Here is a 20,421-nt window from a genome sequence, read left to right on the forward strand (position 1 = left end):
TTCGCTAAAAATGTTTTTAATATACTTTTAGACAGATTGCAATCTATTTTACCTCTATTGTAATATTAGGATTATTCTTGAGATTTTGCGTACGAACTAATGGGAAAAAAAAAACTAAATTAAAATAGAAACTAAAAAAATATAATATAAAAAATGAAAGTAAATTAAGAGAGAACTTCTAGTAAATCCTGATAAAGAAAACCTAATTAGACTAGAAATAGAATTCGGCTGGTATAACCCAACGATTAGGCATTGCATATATAGAGTGGGGTTATGATAATACGCATAGTGCATATTGATCCGCGTTGTGGATTTTAATATTTGATTTGAATTTCTAATGATTGATCCGAATTGAATTTTTCATTATAAATTAATTGTAAACTAAATTTAGAGAAATAGAAAATTACTTGTAAACTAATTTTTTTGCAATATGGACTTGTAAACTTAATCTTACGATGTTTACAGAATTAAACAAAAACATCTTGTATTCGTACAATTTGCTTTAAATACATTCCAATGGTTTTTGTTTGCACGGATAATTGATGTATTCTTTTGTAATAAAAAATTATTGTGTACATATTAGATAATATTTCAATTATAACTGTTTGGCTTTATGTTAATAATTAATTATGACACAAGTAGTGTCTGGTTTTACATTTTGTAAATAGAAGTACGGCAATTTTATAAGGAAAGCGACAAAGAAATAAAGTTGACTTAATTCATAGTTAATCGAAATAAAACTTCATGCTTGAAAATTGCTGCAAAAATTATATACTATTTGCGTAAAAATTTATATATAGTTTTGAAATTATTGTAATAATAACAACTTTGTGCAAGTTTTAAATAATACTTGGCCTCAACAATCAGTTTGGGTGATCTAATCGCGTCCACAATTAAACGAAAACATCATGTATGCAGTATGCATGCAATTTGCTTTCAATGCATTACAATAGATTTATTTTTGCATAAACATTGGTGTATTCTTACGAATTTGCTCTAATAATTGTTTTTGCACTTGTAAGATGATATTTGTAGTTTATATATCAATTTTGGTGCTTTAATTTCTTTAAAGGACTCCGAATTTATCAAAAGAAAAATCTATTGTGCATGGAAATTACTTCAAAAGCAACACTACAACTATTTTTTTCCAAAAAAATGATATAGGCTTTCCAAATTGCTCTAACAATAATTTGTGCTAGTTTTAAATATTATTTGGATCATAACTCACAGTTTTGTACTTTTGTCTATCTAGTCATTTTAAATGCGTTCATAATTAATTAAACTAAAACATATAATATCTTTTGATCACGTAAAAATTGATGTATTCTTTCTAAATCCCTCTAATAATATTTGTGCAAGTGTTAGATAATATTGTACTATAACCATGAAATTCAGTGGTTTAATTAATTGAAATGACTTCATAATTAATCACAAATATTCATTATGCATGCAAATTATTGTAAAAGAATAATAGAATTACTTTTGCGCAAAAATTGATCTAATAATAATTTTGCATTTTTTAGATAATATTTGAAACATAACTGTCAATTTTATTTATGTAATCACTTTAATCATGTCCAAAATTAAACCAAGAAATCTAATATGAATGCAATTTGCTTAATTTAAATTTATTACTATACCTTTTGTTTGCATTAAAAATGATGCATTCTCTCTAATTTGTGTAATTATTAGAAAATATTTGATATATAATTGTAAAATTTGATTGTTTAATCTTTTGAATGATTCCATAATTAATTGATGAAAAACATATACGATGAATGCAAATCGCTCCAAAAACTTTACTACAACTACTTTTACGTAAAACTTGAAAAATGTTTTCGAAATTATCTAATAGCAATTGATATAGATTTTAAATATTATTTGAACAAAAGTTTTCGAGTGGAAGTTTTGAGTGCATGAAACGGATGGTTTTCTTGCATTACGCCCCTTCCGAATTTAATTAGTTGACCTTCCAGTCCTCAAGATCTGGTAGCATGCTAGCACGTTTGATTGATTATGATTATGAATATTATTTGGTGAAATTGTACAACTTCGCAGAATGTGCATCCCATTCCCATACCGTGCAGTGCACGCCTTTAATAAGTTTCGAGGAAATTTCATATACAAACCGGTCCAAAGTGGAATCTGAACGGAAATTTCATATATTTTTTTTATTTTTTTTCTGAAAAAATATAAATAGAAGTATAGTTTGGGAAAAAAAAAATTAAGAGTAGACAAATTTTACACTTTATTAAAGCTTAAGTATATTTTTATAATTTTTTAAAACGACATAAAATAAAAATATATTTGTAAAACTTTTTTTTTTTAAGTGGAGACGGACAGGTGTCGACCTCTAGCTCCAATTGCTCCGCTGACTGCTATTATTACTATTTAGTTACTTACAAAAATTTACGAGGAAAGCCACCTAACTACAAATCTTTGGAATTTTGCACAGGGAGCTTAATTACATGACAACCCCCAACTCCCCAAGACAAGAGAAGACACAGAATAAAAATTGCTAGTTCCTAAAATATAAACACTGCCCTCCCACGTCCCAGTCCCAGTCCCACCACCAATTAAATTAAATATATACCATCTTTTTATCTTTGGTGGTACAGTACTGCTCCTAATTAAACTACCAATACCAGGTTATACCACCACTCTAAAAAGGGCTTCTTAACCTTCTCTACAGGCACTTTATTTTTCATTTTTTTTTTTTCAAGTGCTTCAAATTAATTTCACTGTCAGTGAACCTGACTGAAAGCGGCCACATGGCGTCTCCGGTACTCCTTGTTGTTTGACGATGGTTCGATCACGTCCGGCGCAAACCTCACCTTCTTCTTCATCGATGGCTTCTGATCATAACCTAAATATTTCAGCAGAAAAAAATGCAATAGAATGAGTAACATTGTGTAGTTGGAGGCTCAATGTTTTTATAATTAATTACAAGACATGTTTCAGTTTGATCATACATAAATATCTGCAATTATTTAATTATTACTCATGGTAAAGTTATTTTTGGCAACATATAGTGGTTTAAACATACTTCTCAAACAAGTTTCTTCATTGGTAGGAGAATCCCACAAGAAAAGCCAACCACCAAATTTGATAATTGATCTTCCCCTCTACAACCACCAAATTTAATTTTCAAATTCAAGTTTAAAGATATAAAAAATGCAACGATCCTCTCCATGACGTCATCATCATGTTTCATTTTCATTCCTTTTTGAGTCATGACTCATGATTAATCATGATCTCTCTTTGACAAAAGGACTCCCTTGAATATTAATTAAAATAATGTCAAAAATCTGTACCACCCATTGCAAATCTGATGGTCTAGATCACTTGTCCTCGAACCAACTTTTTTGGTATAAATTATAAATTTAAATTTGATCTGAACCCTTGGATCTAAAATGAACAGTTCGGATCTTACAGAAATTAGATATTTCCAAACAATTAAAGAAGAACCAACCGGACCCCAAAATTAGAAGGGATGCATCTTTCTTTCTAACATGAGAGGGTTCTAAAACAATTATTAAAGAAGTAAAGAACCTTTTTGTTTTCGACTTACCAAAAAAAGTCCAAAATGGCATGGGCTCAAGTTCTTTTGACAATTTGACCGTTTCAACAAAATAAAAAGAAATAAAATATTCAATTTTTAAACTTTGAACAATGGTCATCATTATAGAACATGGAGGATTATTACCGTAAATCAATTCGATCTTCTTCATGTAATCGGTGGCAAGGCGTCGGTGAAGCTGGTGCGCGAGGAAGACGACGCTGCTTGAGACCGCGACAACGGCCATGAAACCGACACAAGTCTCATTCGACATGATTTCTAGCTGAATTGAAGAGGTTTGTTTTGAGTTTGTCGTTGAATTTTGGGTTGGGAATTAGTTGCATGAGAGTTGGTGGGAGCAGGGGAAAGAGAGGGCGAGAAGGCGAGAAGGCGAGAGGGAAAGAGAAGAGAGACCAACGCTGTTTTTAGAAGTAACAGTAGGGATCCGTTTCATTTGAGATTTGACTTTATCTCGAAGGGGAGGAAGCTTTGGATAGAGTCGGTGCACCACTTGTCTTTATTTAAACATTCCATTTTTTTTGTTAAGTTTGGTCTGGTTCTGGAAGGTTGAAATTTGGAACATTTATATGGTAATTTTCTGAAACTGTATGTACATTGTATCTAAATTTATAAGTTTTTCAAAAATAAAGAAAACTGTAAATAAGTACGTCTGTTATAGATGTACTTCGAGATCTGAAAAATTATATTAATAGTTTTTTTTTTCAAGAAAACTACTTTAATAATTAAATAATGCTATATCCGCGTTATATATATTGAATTATAAAAAGATCTTTATTATTTAAATTTTTTTATTGTTAAATAGACAATTTAATAAATAAAGTATGCGACAATTATATCTGAATTTTCTCAATACTTAAATATTGCAAAATTTAAAACTTACAAAGGCATCATTAAATTAATATTTTTTTGTGATGTAATGTCATTGAATGGTATTGTAATTGTTCCAGTGTAGAAAATGACTTCCAAGAGTAAAAACAAGATGACGTCTATCTTGAAAACTTTATATATCTTACGTATTTATTGTTTAACATACACCGCATATTATTTCGACAACTGTTGATCACTACATATTTATTGTTTAACAGACATCGCATATTTGTATATTTCAATTGTTGTTTCTGTGCAAACGAACTTTAGTATCAATTAACTTGTGAAATTATATTTTTGCATAATCCCATTCTATACGGTTCATGATAGTCGTACCTTAAAAACAGTTATTAAAACCGTATTTTCTTAATGAAATCTTCAAACGGTATTGTTAACTATGTTTTTTCTTCGTTTGGTGAACCAAGAGCATTAATGATTGGACGGAGACCAATCTTAGATTTGTCCCCTCTATGTGTGATTAGACATGGTCTTTTACTAACATCATTGTCAAGTTGATAGTGGATCCCACTTTTCATTGACCATAGGAGAATACCGCAATCTGTACAATAGGTTTAGGCAAATTTGTAACCTGCGTGAGACTTCGTTTCGTTGACTACGCTTTGCGAAGGACTTTCCAATCAACTTTGTTTTCACATCGTTGCCCCTCCTAAAAAACTATATTAAGAAAAAGGGCCCAGGAGTTAATAATTCGTTGTAAATTAGTTGAAGGTGTTATCCATATCACTATATCAGAGCTGTCTGGTTATGACCTTGCACCGGATTTATGGGACGTCATTTGATCCATTGTTGACTTGTTGTTGTTAAAGGCACATGGATCAAAATGTGAAAGGCTAATATTTTATCCATAGATACTACAATCACAATGCTTCTAAATTGATTTGGTAACTGGTACCAGTCTATCAGACTCTTATCTTAAATATAAAATACTTCAAGTCATTTAATTTAAAAGAATAACGTGAAGACTAAGTCTTATTTACTAATTAATAAAGTAAGTACACGATCACCATGATATCATCCATTTTTTTTTATAGTCAGTCAAATATGATTTTTTTTTTCCAAGTGAAATGCTTGTAGCCCCATAAAAAGACCATTATTAAGTTATACTACTCTATTCTATTAGTATTATCTATCAAACTGCATTTTTCATTTACAGTTTGATTAAGCGTGCATATACTTATTCTTTAGGTAGGTTTCTATATAAATTAAATGATGATTTCAAGTTAGTTTTGAAATTATGATTGTTGGAACTATAAATATAATTCATGATATTTTGTTTTTGTTTTTCACTAGGTCTGCAGTATCCTGAAATGTCTTCCTAAAAAAACCAGAAAGAAAATATGATTTTCATTCTTAAAAATGTGCAGCGCCTATGCGAATACGACATGACACATGACAAAAAGGCACGGCATACTCCCAACGTGATGTCATGCCATTGTTTCAATTATTTGTACTTGCTGTAAAATTTTGTACTATTAAAATTGGTGGTTATATTAATTAAACTGTATGACATAAATATTATTATTTTTTTGAAGTAAATTAATGAAGGAAAATGATATTATTGAAGTTTAGTATTTATACTGATGAATTAAGTTGCATGATGCAGAAACTGTTCTCTAAAAATAATTAATATTGGTATTGATACTTCTCAATTCGGTGTTTGTATTGTTAAATCTAACATTTATACTAAGTTGTACAACATAGGAATTATTGTTTAAAGTAATTTAAACTGGTGTTATATTCTTGAAACTAGTTTTATTCCAATGGCAACAGCGTCACTAAAACGGTAACAGCGTCAATACTGTAAAATTGACAAAATATATATATATATATATATATATATATATATATATATATTTAAAAGAAAACATATATTCAATCATCCATAGGCAACAAAAAATATTACATTAAAACAATGGCATGACATCCCTATTGTCATCTCCTATGTATTTTTCCTCAACTTGAGAAATATTAATTTAAAATAATAAAGTCATTATTATTTTTAGTTTTTGCAACGACGAGTGCATCTAGAAGGTCACGGTCTTTGGAGAAATGAAGTCGTCTTAACAAGAACAACTTAAATTGACCCAAATGGCAAATATGAAATATATATATATTTATTGAGGTTGTTGCCATTTGCTATTGCCATACCAATTAAATTAAATTGGCGGTTGGCCTGATCGATTTTGTTTTCTTCCTTTGTTGTCTTGGCTTCTGTCGGAGAAAAAAAACATGTAGAATTAAGGATAGACAAGGTTTCCATGTGCATGTGCATGTGCAGGGTATTAGGCTTAGCCGCTTAGGCATAACTGCATAAGAAAGTTATTGCTCTTGTCAAAGTTACAATTAATTAATTGTATCCGGTCCGTTTTCTTGAAGCCCGTCGTTTTTATTCCTGATGAAATATCAAAATCGGGTCGGTGGAGCCCCATGGACGACAAACTAGTCTTAATCTAATCTGAGCCGGGCTAAAGTTGCCACCAGTTTCGCCCCCAATTAGGAAAGAATACAATTTCCAAGTCCATTAATTGATTTAATTTAATTTAAAAATTATGAAAACTTTCATTTAATTAGTTAGATTGGAGAAGATCTGAAACGAGTTCAATATATATTCCTATTGTAGAAATAGATATTCTCCGAGCCTACGTTAGTTGTACTCCAAAAAATGAAAATCGAAAGGTATCCATTCCCTAAATCCCGCCAAAAAAAAAACTTATCTTCGTAATTTCCATGTCCTTATTCCCCAAAACTATCCCGCAAGTAACTCCCAACGCTCCAACTTCTCCCCATGTTTTGGAAACAATCCTGATGCTCTCCAGTGGTATCTGTACAGGACCATTCAGCTATCCGTTCTTCAGCCTTTTTGTTAAATTGAGTAAATATATATATATATATATATATTTTTTTTTAAATTTATCGAAGCTGTCAAGTTTTAACTTTGTCTTATTAGAATTCCTAGATGCAACTAGCTAAATTCTTTCCAGAATTAGGAACTATTGAATAAATTCATTTGACCAGTATTGTAAAAAATGGTTATTTAGTCCAATTAATCGGTCAATTAGTCAATAGTGGCAATTAAATCGTCACATACAAACTTGTTGGAAGAATGTTTGTAAATGAGATCAACTAATTGGCCGGTTTATCTGATTTATCACCTGTTTTCATTGTTAAATGGTTATGTTTTATGCTTTTACGACCGACTAGTTGTCCATTTTTCGTTTATCCATTAGTCTGTCATTTTTATTATTTTTTCTTTATTTATTTATCATATGCACTATATTTTGTCTTGTTTTACTTGGATCTTTTCTAAATGACAATTTTGTAAAAAACTTTATTAATTAACAATGAATCTAAGTTAGAATGAGTTTATTTAATAATTCTACTAAGTTAAATTAATCATTTTTAATATATTATTAGTATATGTGCGTAATTTTAGTGAAATTGTAAAATTATCCGTAAAATTTCAATTAATTGGTCATGTACCAATTAATTACTCAGCGGTACTCCAACAGTCCGACAAAAGCATAACGTCATTTGTAACATTGGTTCAGATCTTAAAGAGAGAGAGAAGTTCACAGTACGAGCCGCTATGTAAAATCCATGTCACTATAGACTCACATTTATGCATCTATTAGATATGAAATTTTAGGACAGAATTTCTAACTATATCAATAAAATTTTAATAGAACTAAAAAAAAAATATTTGAAGATGATTTCAAATAAGCACTACAAAATTAGAAATTTTCTGTTTAAAAATAATTTTTTGAAAGGCAATCTTAATGAATCAACTAATTAAAGCGATGAAATGAATATGATGTTTAATTCTCACGAGTACGGTTAAGGATTTACTCAATATTTACTACGTAAATATTGTTTTTAAAACTTTGTTTTTGTTTTGCTTCATGAATCAGATGTGAAAGTTTCTAATATATTCCGAGAATAACGTAAATAGTTTTTTTCTTTAAACAAAAGAAAAATAAAATTATGATGGATAATGAAAATCAGTATTTAATCTTGCGACAGAGGTAATGTTTTTCTTTGTGTAAAAAAATCAAATGTTTAAAATTTGAATAAAAATGCTTTAATATTACAGTATGATAATTTCAACATCAAAATTCGCACAATTTGAGAGCGTCCCGGCGTCACCTCTGCTACATTTTAAAACACAGAGAACTGTTCAAATTTGTGACTGGAGAAGATGTAAGCACGAGACACGTGTCGATCCCAAAATTTCAAACGTAGTATTCTTTATTTCCCGCCCCCGCACAAAATTTTGGAAGCCGCCTTCTCTGAATTCGCATCCTCTGAGATATCTCAACTTTTGCGTGTTTTGTAGGGAAAAAATCAACTGTTCAAATACGTTCTACACGAATCTTAAAGTAAAAATAATAGGCCCCACTGCGCTACCTCCGAATAGGCACAGGACACGTAGGTCACGCAAAAATAGAGGTATCTCAGAGGATACGCGCTCCTTCTTTCTGACCACAACAGCTCGTTTACACGTGTCAGTAGGCTAGTTATAGGTTTCTTTCCTGTCTCCTCAAGGACCTTTCACCTTCGTCATAACGTTACCTACTGGTAATTATAACTCACAATCTCACCACGCATTCCTATTCGTGCCCAAAGAAAACTAAAACTCTCTATAGTCAAAATTAAAATAAAAAAGGTATAGATATATACTGAGCTCAGATCCAGGGAAGTAACTCAATTTTTGGGTTTTCCGATTTGAATCCGTGATAATCTATCTGAAATGGAGTGCACACATCTCGAGAGATGAATTCGAATCGCGAAGCAATCTCAAGCGACAAATTTGAATCGAACGGTCTCGATCAAAAAACCCAAAGATTGAGTTACTTTAGGAGATCCAGACCCATATATACGAGTTTGGGTCCTTGGGAGCATGGGATTCATAATTTTAGTCACTTGATCAAGAAAATAGCGAATTAATTTTAAATAGTTAAATTAGTTCAAAATTATTAATTAGTTGAGTACTAAATAAAAAAAATGCTTTCATCTCTAGTTTTTAATATTTTAACTTCTAAATCTAATTATTAATCATAATTAAAAAATATATTATAATTTTAACTATAAATTTAACTCAAATTACAAATTATAATTTAAGAGGAGCCAAATAAAATTTTGAAAAAGACAGTTAGCCTGAACCTATAAATTTTCATAAAAATTCAAAATTCAGAGGTTCGCACCTGTTTGGAAAGAGATATTATCATTAAAATTCTCTATAGGAATGAATAATTAAAATAGATATGGATATTTTATCACTAAAATTAAGATGTATTATATGTGCGAAAGGACGGTCATTGTTTAAATTCTAAATGTTAATTTTACGTGATTGAAAATGGCAATAACTAATTATTTATACAAATGCTTGATTTGTAATTTTGTAGAATTTTTTAATATAAAAAGGTCTACCTATTAATTTGGAAAGCTGATATGACTTATGAGTACCCGCGCTACAGTACCCGCACCTTAACTACCATAATTGTTTGTGGGGACCAAACTGCCATAACTGCACTTCAGATCTGTAACTTTTTTTTAATATTAATAGTCAAATTTTAAAGTATGTAGTTCAAACAACACAAGTATTTATATCTATATAGTAAACAATGTAAATGATAGATTAATTGTTTTTAAATAATCGTACCCGCACTTTTTTAAAAAATTTATGATGTCGTACCCGCACCTAAATTGCCATAATTACTTGTGGGAACCGCAACTGTTCCAGATCTGTAACTTTATTTTAAAATATTAATAGTCAAATCTTGAAGTATATAGTTCAAAGAACACAAGTATTTATATCTATATAGTAAACAATGTAAATGATAAATTAATTATTTTTAAATAATCATACCCGCAACTTTTTTTGAAATTTCTGATGTCGTACCTGCACCTAAACTGTCATAATTGTTTATGGGGACCGCAATCGTTCCAGATCTATAACTTTTTTTTAATATTAATAGTCAAATCTTGAAGTATATAGTTCAAAGAACACAAATATTTATATCTATATAGTAAACAATGTTGTAATTTTTACATAATTGCTTGTGGGGACCTAAACTGCCATAAAGTTGTAATTAGATCCCTCCTCTTTTTGCATATGACACTGAAAGTATTAATATCTAAGTATTGAAAATATTTATATCTATGCACTGAAGTATTTATTTTTATGAGGTCAACTATTTTTCTTAGAGAAATATTGATGCGGAATTAGTGCCGAGGCTTTTAAAGGGTGCTACTGGAATTTTAGAATAATAATTAGTTGAGATTATATAATATCTTTTAAGAATAATAATTAGTGGACACAATATAATTAGTGGAGACCATAATACATTATTCCTCTAAATGCGGGTACTGTGCGGCACTGTAGCATAAGTAATGTGCGGGTACTGTAGCGCGGGTACATAAATGATTATTCTTAATTATAAATGCAATTTTTCTTTGATATAAAAAGGTCTACACTCTACAGTGTAATTATGTTTCAGAATTTTGAAAAGTTTCTAACATTTGTTAAACAAAAGTTTGAAACTAAGAAGTTCATGAAAATGTTGTTGGATAAATCAAGGTATTTGGTGAGCTTAACTCCAAGATCTATTAAATTAGCTTCAAACGACAAATCTAAACCGTTGAAACCGATTTACTTCACGAGTGATGAATTTACATTTAAAGTTTTTAGAGTTTCAAATTAATTTTGTATAAAGTCAAGTGGTCAAAAAGTGTTAAAAAAATGAATGCATTAAAATTAATTTATAAACATTTTAATTTTGACCGCTTGACTTTATACTAAAATAATTCGAAAATTTAAAATCTTTGTGTGTAAATTAATCACTCATGAAGTAGATGGATTTCAACGGCTTAGATTTGTTGTTTGAAACCGATATAATATATTTTGAAGTTAAGCTCACTAAACACCTTGGTGAGCTTAAGAACACTCTAGTTTTACATATATATTTGGCATTGTTTGTAAATAATTCATATCATGAGGTACAAATAGTTAACTTATTAGCAAAACTAGCATAATACATATGCGTTGTTACGGGTAACAATACATTCAAATTTTTTTTTTAATACAACCCCGTAAGCATGGTAACATTCAATTTGTGAAAACAGTGCATCGAATTTAAATAATTCCATGTATGAAAATGATAGATTGTGGAATGCAATAGAATGATAGGTTCATTGAAGCGAAGAAGAATATAAGTAAAAGATCTATATTTGAACAAAATAATTCATGGTTTTCGTCGCTGAAGAAAGAAAAAGATTAATATATTATTGATGCTCGTGCATTAATAGCCGAGCGTTAGTATTTATTTAGTAATTTCATGAATCTTGAGGGAGCATGTTGTAATTTGGCTAAGGCGAGTGAGCAGAACCCGAGCGGTTGATAAATAAGCAAGCAAACGAATCTCTGACTTGGTTTCGCTCTTATCCACCAACAACAAATGAACAAAGAGTATTAAAGAGGAGGTAGAATTACAAGAGGGAGGTGAATAGGTGATACAAATACAATACAATACAATACAAATTAACAATGGTTGTGATTGTGAGAGTTGTGTATGGAGTGGTGTTTCTCTCCGTCTCCTGCGCCTGTTTTATGCTGCTTCATCTTCTTCTCAGCCCTCTTTTCTAGTTCACCTTTCAATTACACCAATTCAATATTCATCGCCGACGTCGCTGAGCTACACAATTAATGTAGCAGACCTGTCGCCAATCTCTCACACACCGAAGAGACTTTTTTTGTGCTTCTCCAATCTCGAGTTCTCGACTCGACACTGTGATGTGATGTGAGGTTGACACTATTATATATATGTTAGGTTTCCGAGTATGTTTTTGTTTTGGGAATTTTATTTTTATTTTTGACTACTTAGTTGTATCGAATGCTTGAGGGATACATTACATTAGGGAACTTCTGTAATATACGTGTAATAGAAAAACAAGTCGACTCATTTCAAAATGGGTCCATAGCTCAGTGGTAGAGCAATTGACTGCAGATCAATAGGTCACCGGTTCGAACCCGGTTGGGCCCTTTTTTGGTTTTTTTTTTTTCATTTGTAGAGAATATCTGGTTAAATTAAGCTGATGCCGAACCTTCGATCAAAATCAGAGAACCTGCTGTGATTTATAATGAAATTTGCCGCCCCCACATACGTCCAAGTAAAAGAGGAAAAAACATACTTAGTCTTCCTTCTCTCATCTCTTAGTCAAATACTATTAGAAATTTAACAGACGCCTCCATTTAAAATAAAACGATAAAATTATCAATTCAATTTTTAAATTAACTAAATAAAAGGTTAAGGAAATAAAATAAAATTTTAAGTTTTTATTGATATATTTGGATATTATGATGTTTTTATGGTGATATTGACTATTTTAAAATTTTAGATTGATACACTAGAAATTCTCCCTATGCAACTAATTCAGAGGTGATTTATGTTCCATCTATAATTTAGGTTCCTCTATAAATTTAGTATTAAAATAAGTTTCTAATTTCTTTGTTCTTTTCTATTTATGGATTACAGTTACATTAATCATTTATCGAATTATCGACATCAAGGCTAAAAGTTAAAATTAATTAGAAAAATCAATGGAAATTTAAGCCCAATTGGTTTAGTTAACTTGAAGATAATTAAGGTTAGACCCGCTGATAAAAAAAAAGTTTGTTTAAGAAAAGAAGTGAGCAGGGAGGACTTGTACAATCAGTATACAAGCTACACAGTCACACAACTCGCGTTTAATTCGTGAATTATTTACGTTTTATTTGTTTTTTGACGTTTTCGAACCGAACTCCAAATAAAACAGAAAAAAAACGTATAATACGTTTTATTCATGAGAAAAATGCGAACAAAAAAATTATTATTTTTTCAGAAAAAATTTTTGGGGGGCTTTTTTGGGATTCTTTTTTTCTTTTCTTTTTATTGTACCAAATCACGAATTTTTAACACCGCCGATCCGAACCTAAACTATTTGTTTGTCTATAGCACAGTGATAGAGGTGTAGGAGAAAGTATCCATTGCTTCAAATGTAGAGGGAGGTTTAACTGGTAAAGGCTCAGCGAAGGCCCTTATGTTCCGCCCACAAATGAATATGACTGAGTTACAAGCGCTTCAGACAGTAAAAATGTAAATGACATTACTGTTAAATCTTTATTATTATTTCATGCAATTTGGCGGGTCAAGGATAAAAGATCAGAAAAGTTCAATTACCAGTTTACTATACAAAACAAAGATATTCTTGTGGTTGAATATTGAGCACTCACCCGGAGACGAACACACACCTTTTCTTTCGTTGTCACAATGTTAACAATGTGTTAAACTAGGAAAATTTTGCAATGACAACGCATACTGATAATGTGCAGAAATCAGGAAAATAGGTAGCTCGGTTTAGGAAAAAAGAATCATATGAAACACATTTAGCACATGCCAACTGAGAGAGTTCCAATTTTTTCATGCAGTAATGGCATTTAGACATCATTATTAAATTTATTGTTCAGCAAGGGCAGATTTGGTCAGTAAAGCGAAGGATTCTTTTTCGGTTTTATGAACATGCAAATATGATTTAGTTGAACTCAACTTCGTTCGGTTAAGAATGTAGTAAAATCAACTAAATGACAACATCATGATGCTCTCAGTGTTACATCAAAATGCATTTGCCACATACTGCAGCTATCCGAGTTCTTTCAAATAAAAAGTTGAAGCTCAACTACCGCCACAAAATAACAAATTTGGTAACAGAATTTACAAAACATACTGATTCAAGAGCAACAAACATAGCTATCTTGCTCTCAAAAATGAAAAATCAATACAAATGACAGCATCATGAACAAAGTACTATTTCTAACCTTAGCTAAGAAATGTACAACCGAGTTGCTCAGTCTTGGTACCGAGGAAAAATCTTATTAAATTGCTAATATTGCAATCAGCTTCAGTCGCAAAATTCTAGTAGGCTTCATGGTATATTCGGCCACTTGGTACCACATTTCAGAATACAGGGACTTCGGGCTTTGGGCCTTCAATGTGACAGGTATACTATTGCATGGCTGTTGTTGACCCACTGTTGAAAGCAACTTTTTCTATATGAACTGATATTTACATCTGACAAATAAAATGAACAGTGCAAGATAAGTTACTGCTGCCTTAAGTTCTTTAATTTTCTACTTCTTTGTATTTAACTTAACCATTCTTGTTAGGCTGTCAAGTAAATAATACCAACACCTACTTATTAGTATTGCGAAATGCTATTTTTGAACTGTACCAATCATTGGGATACAAAGTGTACCTACCTAAATTCACGGCCTTCATCCAAGCTTGAGAGCCTCTCTGAGACCAAAGCTGTAGTTCTTAACACCCTTCTTGTTGCCAATAGCTGTATTCCCTTTGTGCATCATTGACACAAATTCACTATAGTCTATCCTTCCATCCTAAATAAATAAATAAAGAGTGGCTGTTACACGATGGGATAGGACAAAATGATTAATATTTCACACAAATATGAAATAGTAAGATTTATGGGTACACAGGCAAAATCCCACAAAAATGTTATATAAAGATAAAAACTGGCATCTTACATTATCTTGGTCAATTTCCCGAATGGTCTCCTCGAGACGAGCATCATTTATCCCAAAATCCTCGCACGCTTTTTGAAGCTCATCCAGAGTAATATACCCGCTCCCGTCTTTATCAAAGTATGAGAAAGCTGCAAAGAGGTTGTCTTCCCTCTCTATTTTGTTGAAGTTTATTGTCGCTGCTAAAAACTCGGAGTAGTCTATTGCGCCACTGTTGTCTATATCTGCCTAATAATATTAAAGTTGAAATAAAAAAAAAATTATAACTTGTGCAAGGCTGAAAAGATCAAAATCCTCAAATTCCTCAAATAGTAACATACCAAAGGCCAAATATGAAGGTATAATATTTCACACTTACTGCTTCCATAAGAGCTGCAATTTCAGATTCTTTGAGATTTGCACCGACACGTTCCAATCCGGCCTTCAATTCCTCGAATGTGATCTGGCCACTATTGTCAGTGTCTATCATCTTGAACATTTCCTTCAAACCCGCCAACTCTTCCTCTGACAAGCTCTCCGCAATTACCTGCAATTATACAGTTTCTCAGTTTTAATGGCAATGATCTGCAATTATAAAGTTTCAACCTAAATTTTAAGATAAGTGTTACCAAGCATAACAAAAGGAGCATAGGGATATAACTAAGAAAAAAAATAACTTACTCTAAGTGCCATTTTCTTGAGCTTATTCATAGCTGAGAATTGTTTAAGCCGAGTTAGAACAGCTGAATCCAGAGGTTTATCAGGTGCTACTCCATCTATTCTCATCCAAGGATGACCTGTGCCATACACAGACATTTCATGAGCACTAACTACATAAAGAAAAGCTAGTGCCACCAATACTAAGTAAAAAAGAACTGACATAGAACTTCATGGGCGGTTAAGCGCTTTTTGGGCTCTCTGACAAGCATCTTTCTGATGAGATCTTTTGCATCGTCAGTAATGGCAGGCCACGGATCTGACGAGAAATCAAGCTGGCCCTTCAATACTTGCTCAAATATCCCCTGCTCACTTTCTGCATTTGCACATTGAAAAGAATAAATCATATAACAACAACAAATATTGAATAATACGTGACAACCAATAATAGTAGTATTAATAATACTGCTAAAGTAGAAGGCAATCAGTATAAACATGTAATTCGGCACATATCTACTATTGTATAAGAACATTTTTCATTTTAACAAAATTTCAGGATAATGCAACATATAGGTAAACTAAGCAAGTAAAAAGTCATTGTTAAGAAACAAGTATAAACTACATGAAAATAAATGTACCAACCATCCCAAAAAGGTGGTACACCGCTTAATAATATATAAATTATTACACCAGCACTCCATACATCTGCCTCAGGGCCATAATGTTTCAATAATACTTCTGGTGACACGTAATATGGGCTTCCGACAACATCAGTCAGTACTTCACCTAAAAATTAAAAGAGATAAGTTCTCAGCAAAATAATACATTTGCATGAATGGCAGTTTAGCACATTGTTTCTTAACCTTTGATACAGAAGTCAAGATCGAGAACGAGAGAAAGAGAAAGAAGAAAAATAGGAACCAATCCAGTTGAATTTGTACCATTCAAAATTTGAAAGAGATCTCATTTCAAAAGTCAAAAACTCAAGCTGGCTAAATCTGTCTATCACAACCATGGTTCAGCTAAATACTATTGATTACAACAGAACACAGCTAAATACTATTGATTAAAACTAATCCAGTTAATCTGGGTAACCCATGTTTCGTCTTTGTTATTTGAACCAAAAGTTATAAAAGTTACTATATGGTGTAAACCCTTAATATGGAGATGCATTTGACAACCAACATCAAGACTTATAATGATTGAAAAATTAGAAAAGGGTGGAGCCAGACTTTCAAACTATGGGGATCAATCATATAAAGTTTTCATGTTGAGAATGGGGTTCAATTTACGGTATCCATGACATTTTACTCTAAATTACATAGAAAATCATACATATACAAAAGTCATAATAAAATGGGGATCAGTTGACCCCCATTTGTTGTACTTAACTCCGCCTCTGCTGTAGATACTTTTTTCCATCACATAGATAGGTCAATTATACCAGCTTTTGGTCGACAACCAAACAATATTCAAATTGCACCAACTTGTTTGGGACTTAAGGCTTGGTTGTTGTTGTTATTGTTGTTGTTGTGCATTGATGAATACATACTTTCACCTAGTAGAAACCACGAATCTCAATCTAAAGTAATTTATGCTGCATGTGTCAAAGAGCAACTAAAAAACATCAGTTACCTGGCTTAAAAAAAATTGACAGCCCAAAATCTATCGTCTTAAGAGCTGAATTCTCATCCTGATTAACAAACAAAAAGTTCTCTGGCTTCAAATCTCTGTGCATCACTCCGAGTGAATGACATGCCTCAATAACACTGACAATAACCCTTGCCAGCTCAGCAGCCGCCTTCTCTGAGTAATGTCCCTTCTGAATTATCCTATCAAACAATTCACCGCCGGCACAGAGCTCCATGACCAAATGCACAGCCACGGCATCTTCAAACGCACCAACAATAGAAATAACATTCGGGTGGCCAGCTAAATGGTGCATGATTCGTATCTCCCGTCTGACGTCTTCAACATCCTCGTCCGACGTGAGTTTCCTCTTTGCAATTGACTTGCATGCAAATTCCTTCCCTGTAGATTTCTCGACACACAAGTAGGTGGTGCCAAACTGTCCCTGGCCAAGTTTCCGGCCAATGCTGTACAAGTCCTTTAATTTCTCTGTTTTTCTCCCTAACACAGTGTCAACCATTAACCCGGCACTTGCAACCCGTTTGATTTGGGGCGGGGACTTGTTTTGCGGGTTGCGGTTAGATTCAGCCGGGGTCGGAATGGATTCAGGGTTGCATTTAGGAGAGTTGGAATGCTCGGAAGGAGGGATTGTGATTGGATTTGGGGCCTGAGAAGGTGAGGGAGAAGAGGTGGAAGGAGATGGGTCAGACGGGTTGGAGCTGCTACTGGGTAATTCACGCGACCGGGTGGTAACAAAACGCGAAAAATCGAAGAAACCAAATCCAAATCCAATGGTGCCCGGTGGGCCACCACAGGTGTTGCCCATGGAGAATCAATACAACTTCTCCTTTGAATCAGGATCGACCGATAGAGAAATTAGTGGTTCGCATCTTCTCCCGGGTCAAATCAGGTACGGCGCCTATCAGAATTATAGATGGCGCCTAATTGGGGAAGATTTGAGCTTGGATCAAGTTGAAGCTGGTTAACTTCTCCGAGTCGGCGGAGGAGGATTCTCCGATGGATCTCTCCGGCGGGGGAAGAGGCGGAGAGAGAAAGAGAGAATTTTACTATTTTAGAGGAGACAGTAAACTGAATTTGAGAATTACCGCGAAAAAAAGTGCGAGGGAGGGAGAGGATCTGGGAAAGTAATTACGGGGAACTGGAGGAGATGAGCAAAAAGGGGTTGTATCCAGCTAAGACATACTTGTTTCTGAACATGAACAAGGCAATAGGAATACATTTCACCTAAAGTAACTCAAATTTTAATTTTACATCCGAAACGTCAGATCTGTTTTGGCACGAATATTAAAGGATCTTTTCATTCCATTTCGTTCCGGTTTGGCTCGGATTCTGATCAGACGGTCCTTATGTGAGCACAAATTTTGAGATACTTAAGAGGATCTGGACAACATTAATCGGGGATCATTTGCTGCAATGAGTAACCTCAATACCTCATCTTCCATTGATCTTTTTCTAATGTTAACCTGACCGGCTTGCCGATTAAACCGGAACCGGACTCTGTCCGATTTGGTTCATTAAAATAGGACCGGATGCGCGTTTCAAATAAAAAGACCCAGTCAATCCGGACGACTTTATTCGAAAAAAAACAAAAAAAAAAGGAGAGAAAGTCATAAACAGCAGATCATAAATAATAAATAATGTCTAATTAGTAATTTTAGCATTTATTTTTCTTCAGACACTTTTATATTTGCAGTAACTTAACAATTTTAAAGCAAATTGAGAGCAATAAATTATATAGAATCTGTAATTACGACTTTTTCTTTTTCTTTTTTATTAACGGATTATGTACATTTCAACCTCTTTTAAATGTTAGAAACGAAAGTATGCTGAAATTTTTATTAATATTCAAAAAAATATATTAAATTTCAAGATCTACATCCTAGATAGTGGTGTTCATCGGTTCGATCCGAACTAGGCAGACCAAAGTTATAATTAGGTTTCAAAAATAGAACCAAACCGAACTAATTTAGCATTGCAACCGAACCAAAGTTTTATTTTGATTTGTTCGGTTCAAACCAAAATATATTAATTTTTTATTTAAAGCAATTGATTTATAATAAACCGAAGTATATTAAGAAATAAATCGGAGTATTAAGAAATAAATCGGGATATTAAGAAATAAACTGGAGTATTTAAGGCAATTGATTAAGAAATAAATCGGGATATTAAGAAATAAACTAGGGCGGTCCAGACCAAATTCATAATATATAAAAGTTCAGTCGGTTCGGTTATTTTGATTTTGAATTTTTTCAAACCAAACCGAACCGAACCGAAGTTATAATTCAGTTTTAAAAAAACAAAGCAAACCATTAAACCGAAAAAACTGAACCGTTTGGTCCAAACTAATTTGGTTTGGTTCAAAACCGACTAAACCTAACCCAATGAACACCCGTAACCCCAAGCTGAGAAATTTCGAAATCTGTCCAAACTACAAATTTAAAACCGCAATTTTCTTTTGGGGTTTTCAACTTTTAATTCCAAAAACGCAATTATTTTTGGCATTTTTAAGTTTTTCATATTATTTTTAATTAAACACAAATGTTTATAATTTATTTATTTTTTGTATTGAAATATTAGAAATATTTTATATATTTCTTTGAAAATAGATGGAATACTATATAATTTGATTTATTAGAAAGACTGCTACAAATAACCCGGATTAACATTTTTCAGGCCGAATTTTTTGCGGCTATAAGAAAAATTAAAATATTTCTGTGTGTTATTGAAAAAAAAAATATTTTGAATCTGAGTTATTGATCCCGATAAAAACTCACTTCTAAGTAAATACATAAAATATTTGAATTCTTCTATTTTCCAAAAAACAAAAAGGAATTGTAAAAAAAGAATTTCAATGAGACGAAAATAACAAAAAAGAATTGTAAAAAAAGAATTTCAATGAGAATTTTTGTGAGAGATTTGTCAGACAATTCTTTTGTTTTTTCAAAAATAGAAGAATCACAATATTTTTTTTTATTTATCTATAAATGACTTTTGAACTGGAATTAATAACTTAGATTCAAAACATTTTTAAATTTTTTTCAATAACACAACTCAATATTTTAATTTTTTTTACAACTGCAAAAAATCTAACCTG

The 20,421-nt window shown here is 32.1% G+C and overlaps 2 protein-coding genes and 1 non-coding gene across 3 annotated transcripts; 1 reads left to right on the plus strand and 2 right to left on the minus strand.

Moving 5' to 3' along the window:
- Window positions 1-2,612: 2,612 nt before the first annotated feature.
- Window positions 2,613-3,926, minus strand: LOC144572531 (uncharacterized). Its single transcript, XM_078322137.1, has 2 exons — window positions 3,707-3,926; window positions 2,613-2,866 (listed from the first exon to the last, which is right to left on the minus strand). Exons 1-2 carry the CDS (start codon window positions 3,831-3,833, stop codon window positions 2,745-2,747), a joined length of 249 nt encoding a protein of 82 aa, XP_078178263.1. The 5' UTR covers window positions 3,834-3,926; the 3' UTR covers window positions 2,613-2,744.
- Window positions 3,927-12,435: 8,509 nt separating this feature from the next.
- TRNAC-GCA (transfer RNA cysteine (anticodon GCA)) lies at window positions 12,436-12,507 on the plus strand. The gene has a single exon. It is a non-coding gene; the product is annotated as a tRNA-Cys (tRNA).
- Window positions 12,508-14,125: 1,618 nt separating this feature from the next.
- LOC144572263 (calcium-dependent protein kinase 17-like) lies at window positions 14,126-18,581 on the minus strand. Its single transcript, XM_078321755.1, has 8 exons — window positions 17,313-18,581; window positions 16,320-16,463; window positions 15,901-16,053; window positions 15,702-15,817; window positions 15,400-15,567; window positions 15,045-15,269; window positions 14,760-14,897; window positions 14,126-14,571 (listed from the first exon to the last, which is right to left on the minus strand). The coding sequence occupies exons 1-7, from the start codon at window positions 18,130-18,132 to the stop codon at window positions 14,775-14,777; spliced, it is 1,749 nt and encodes a 582-aa protein (XP_078177881.1). The 5' UTR covers window positions 18,133-18,581; the 3' UTR covers window positions 14,126-14,571; window positions 14,760-14,774.
- Window positions 18,582-20,421: the final 1,840 nt, after the last annotated feature.

Source organism: Carex rostrata, chromosome 20 (assembly GCF_964058835.1).
Source record: "Carex rostrata chromosome 20, lpCarRost1.2, whole genome shotgun sequence".
Lineage (NCBI taxonomy): Eukaryota > Viridiplantae > Streptophyta > Magnoliopsida > Poales > Cyperaceae > Carex > Carex rostrata.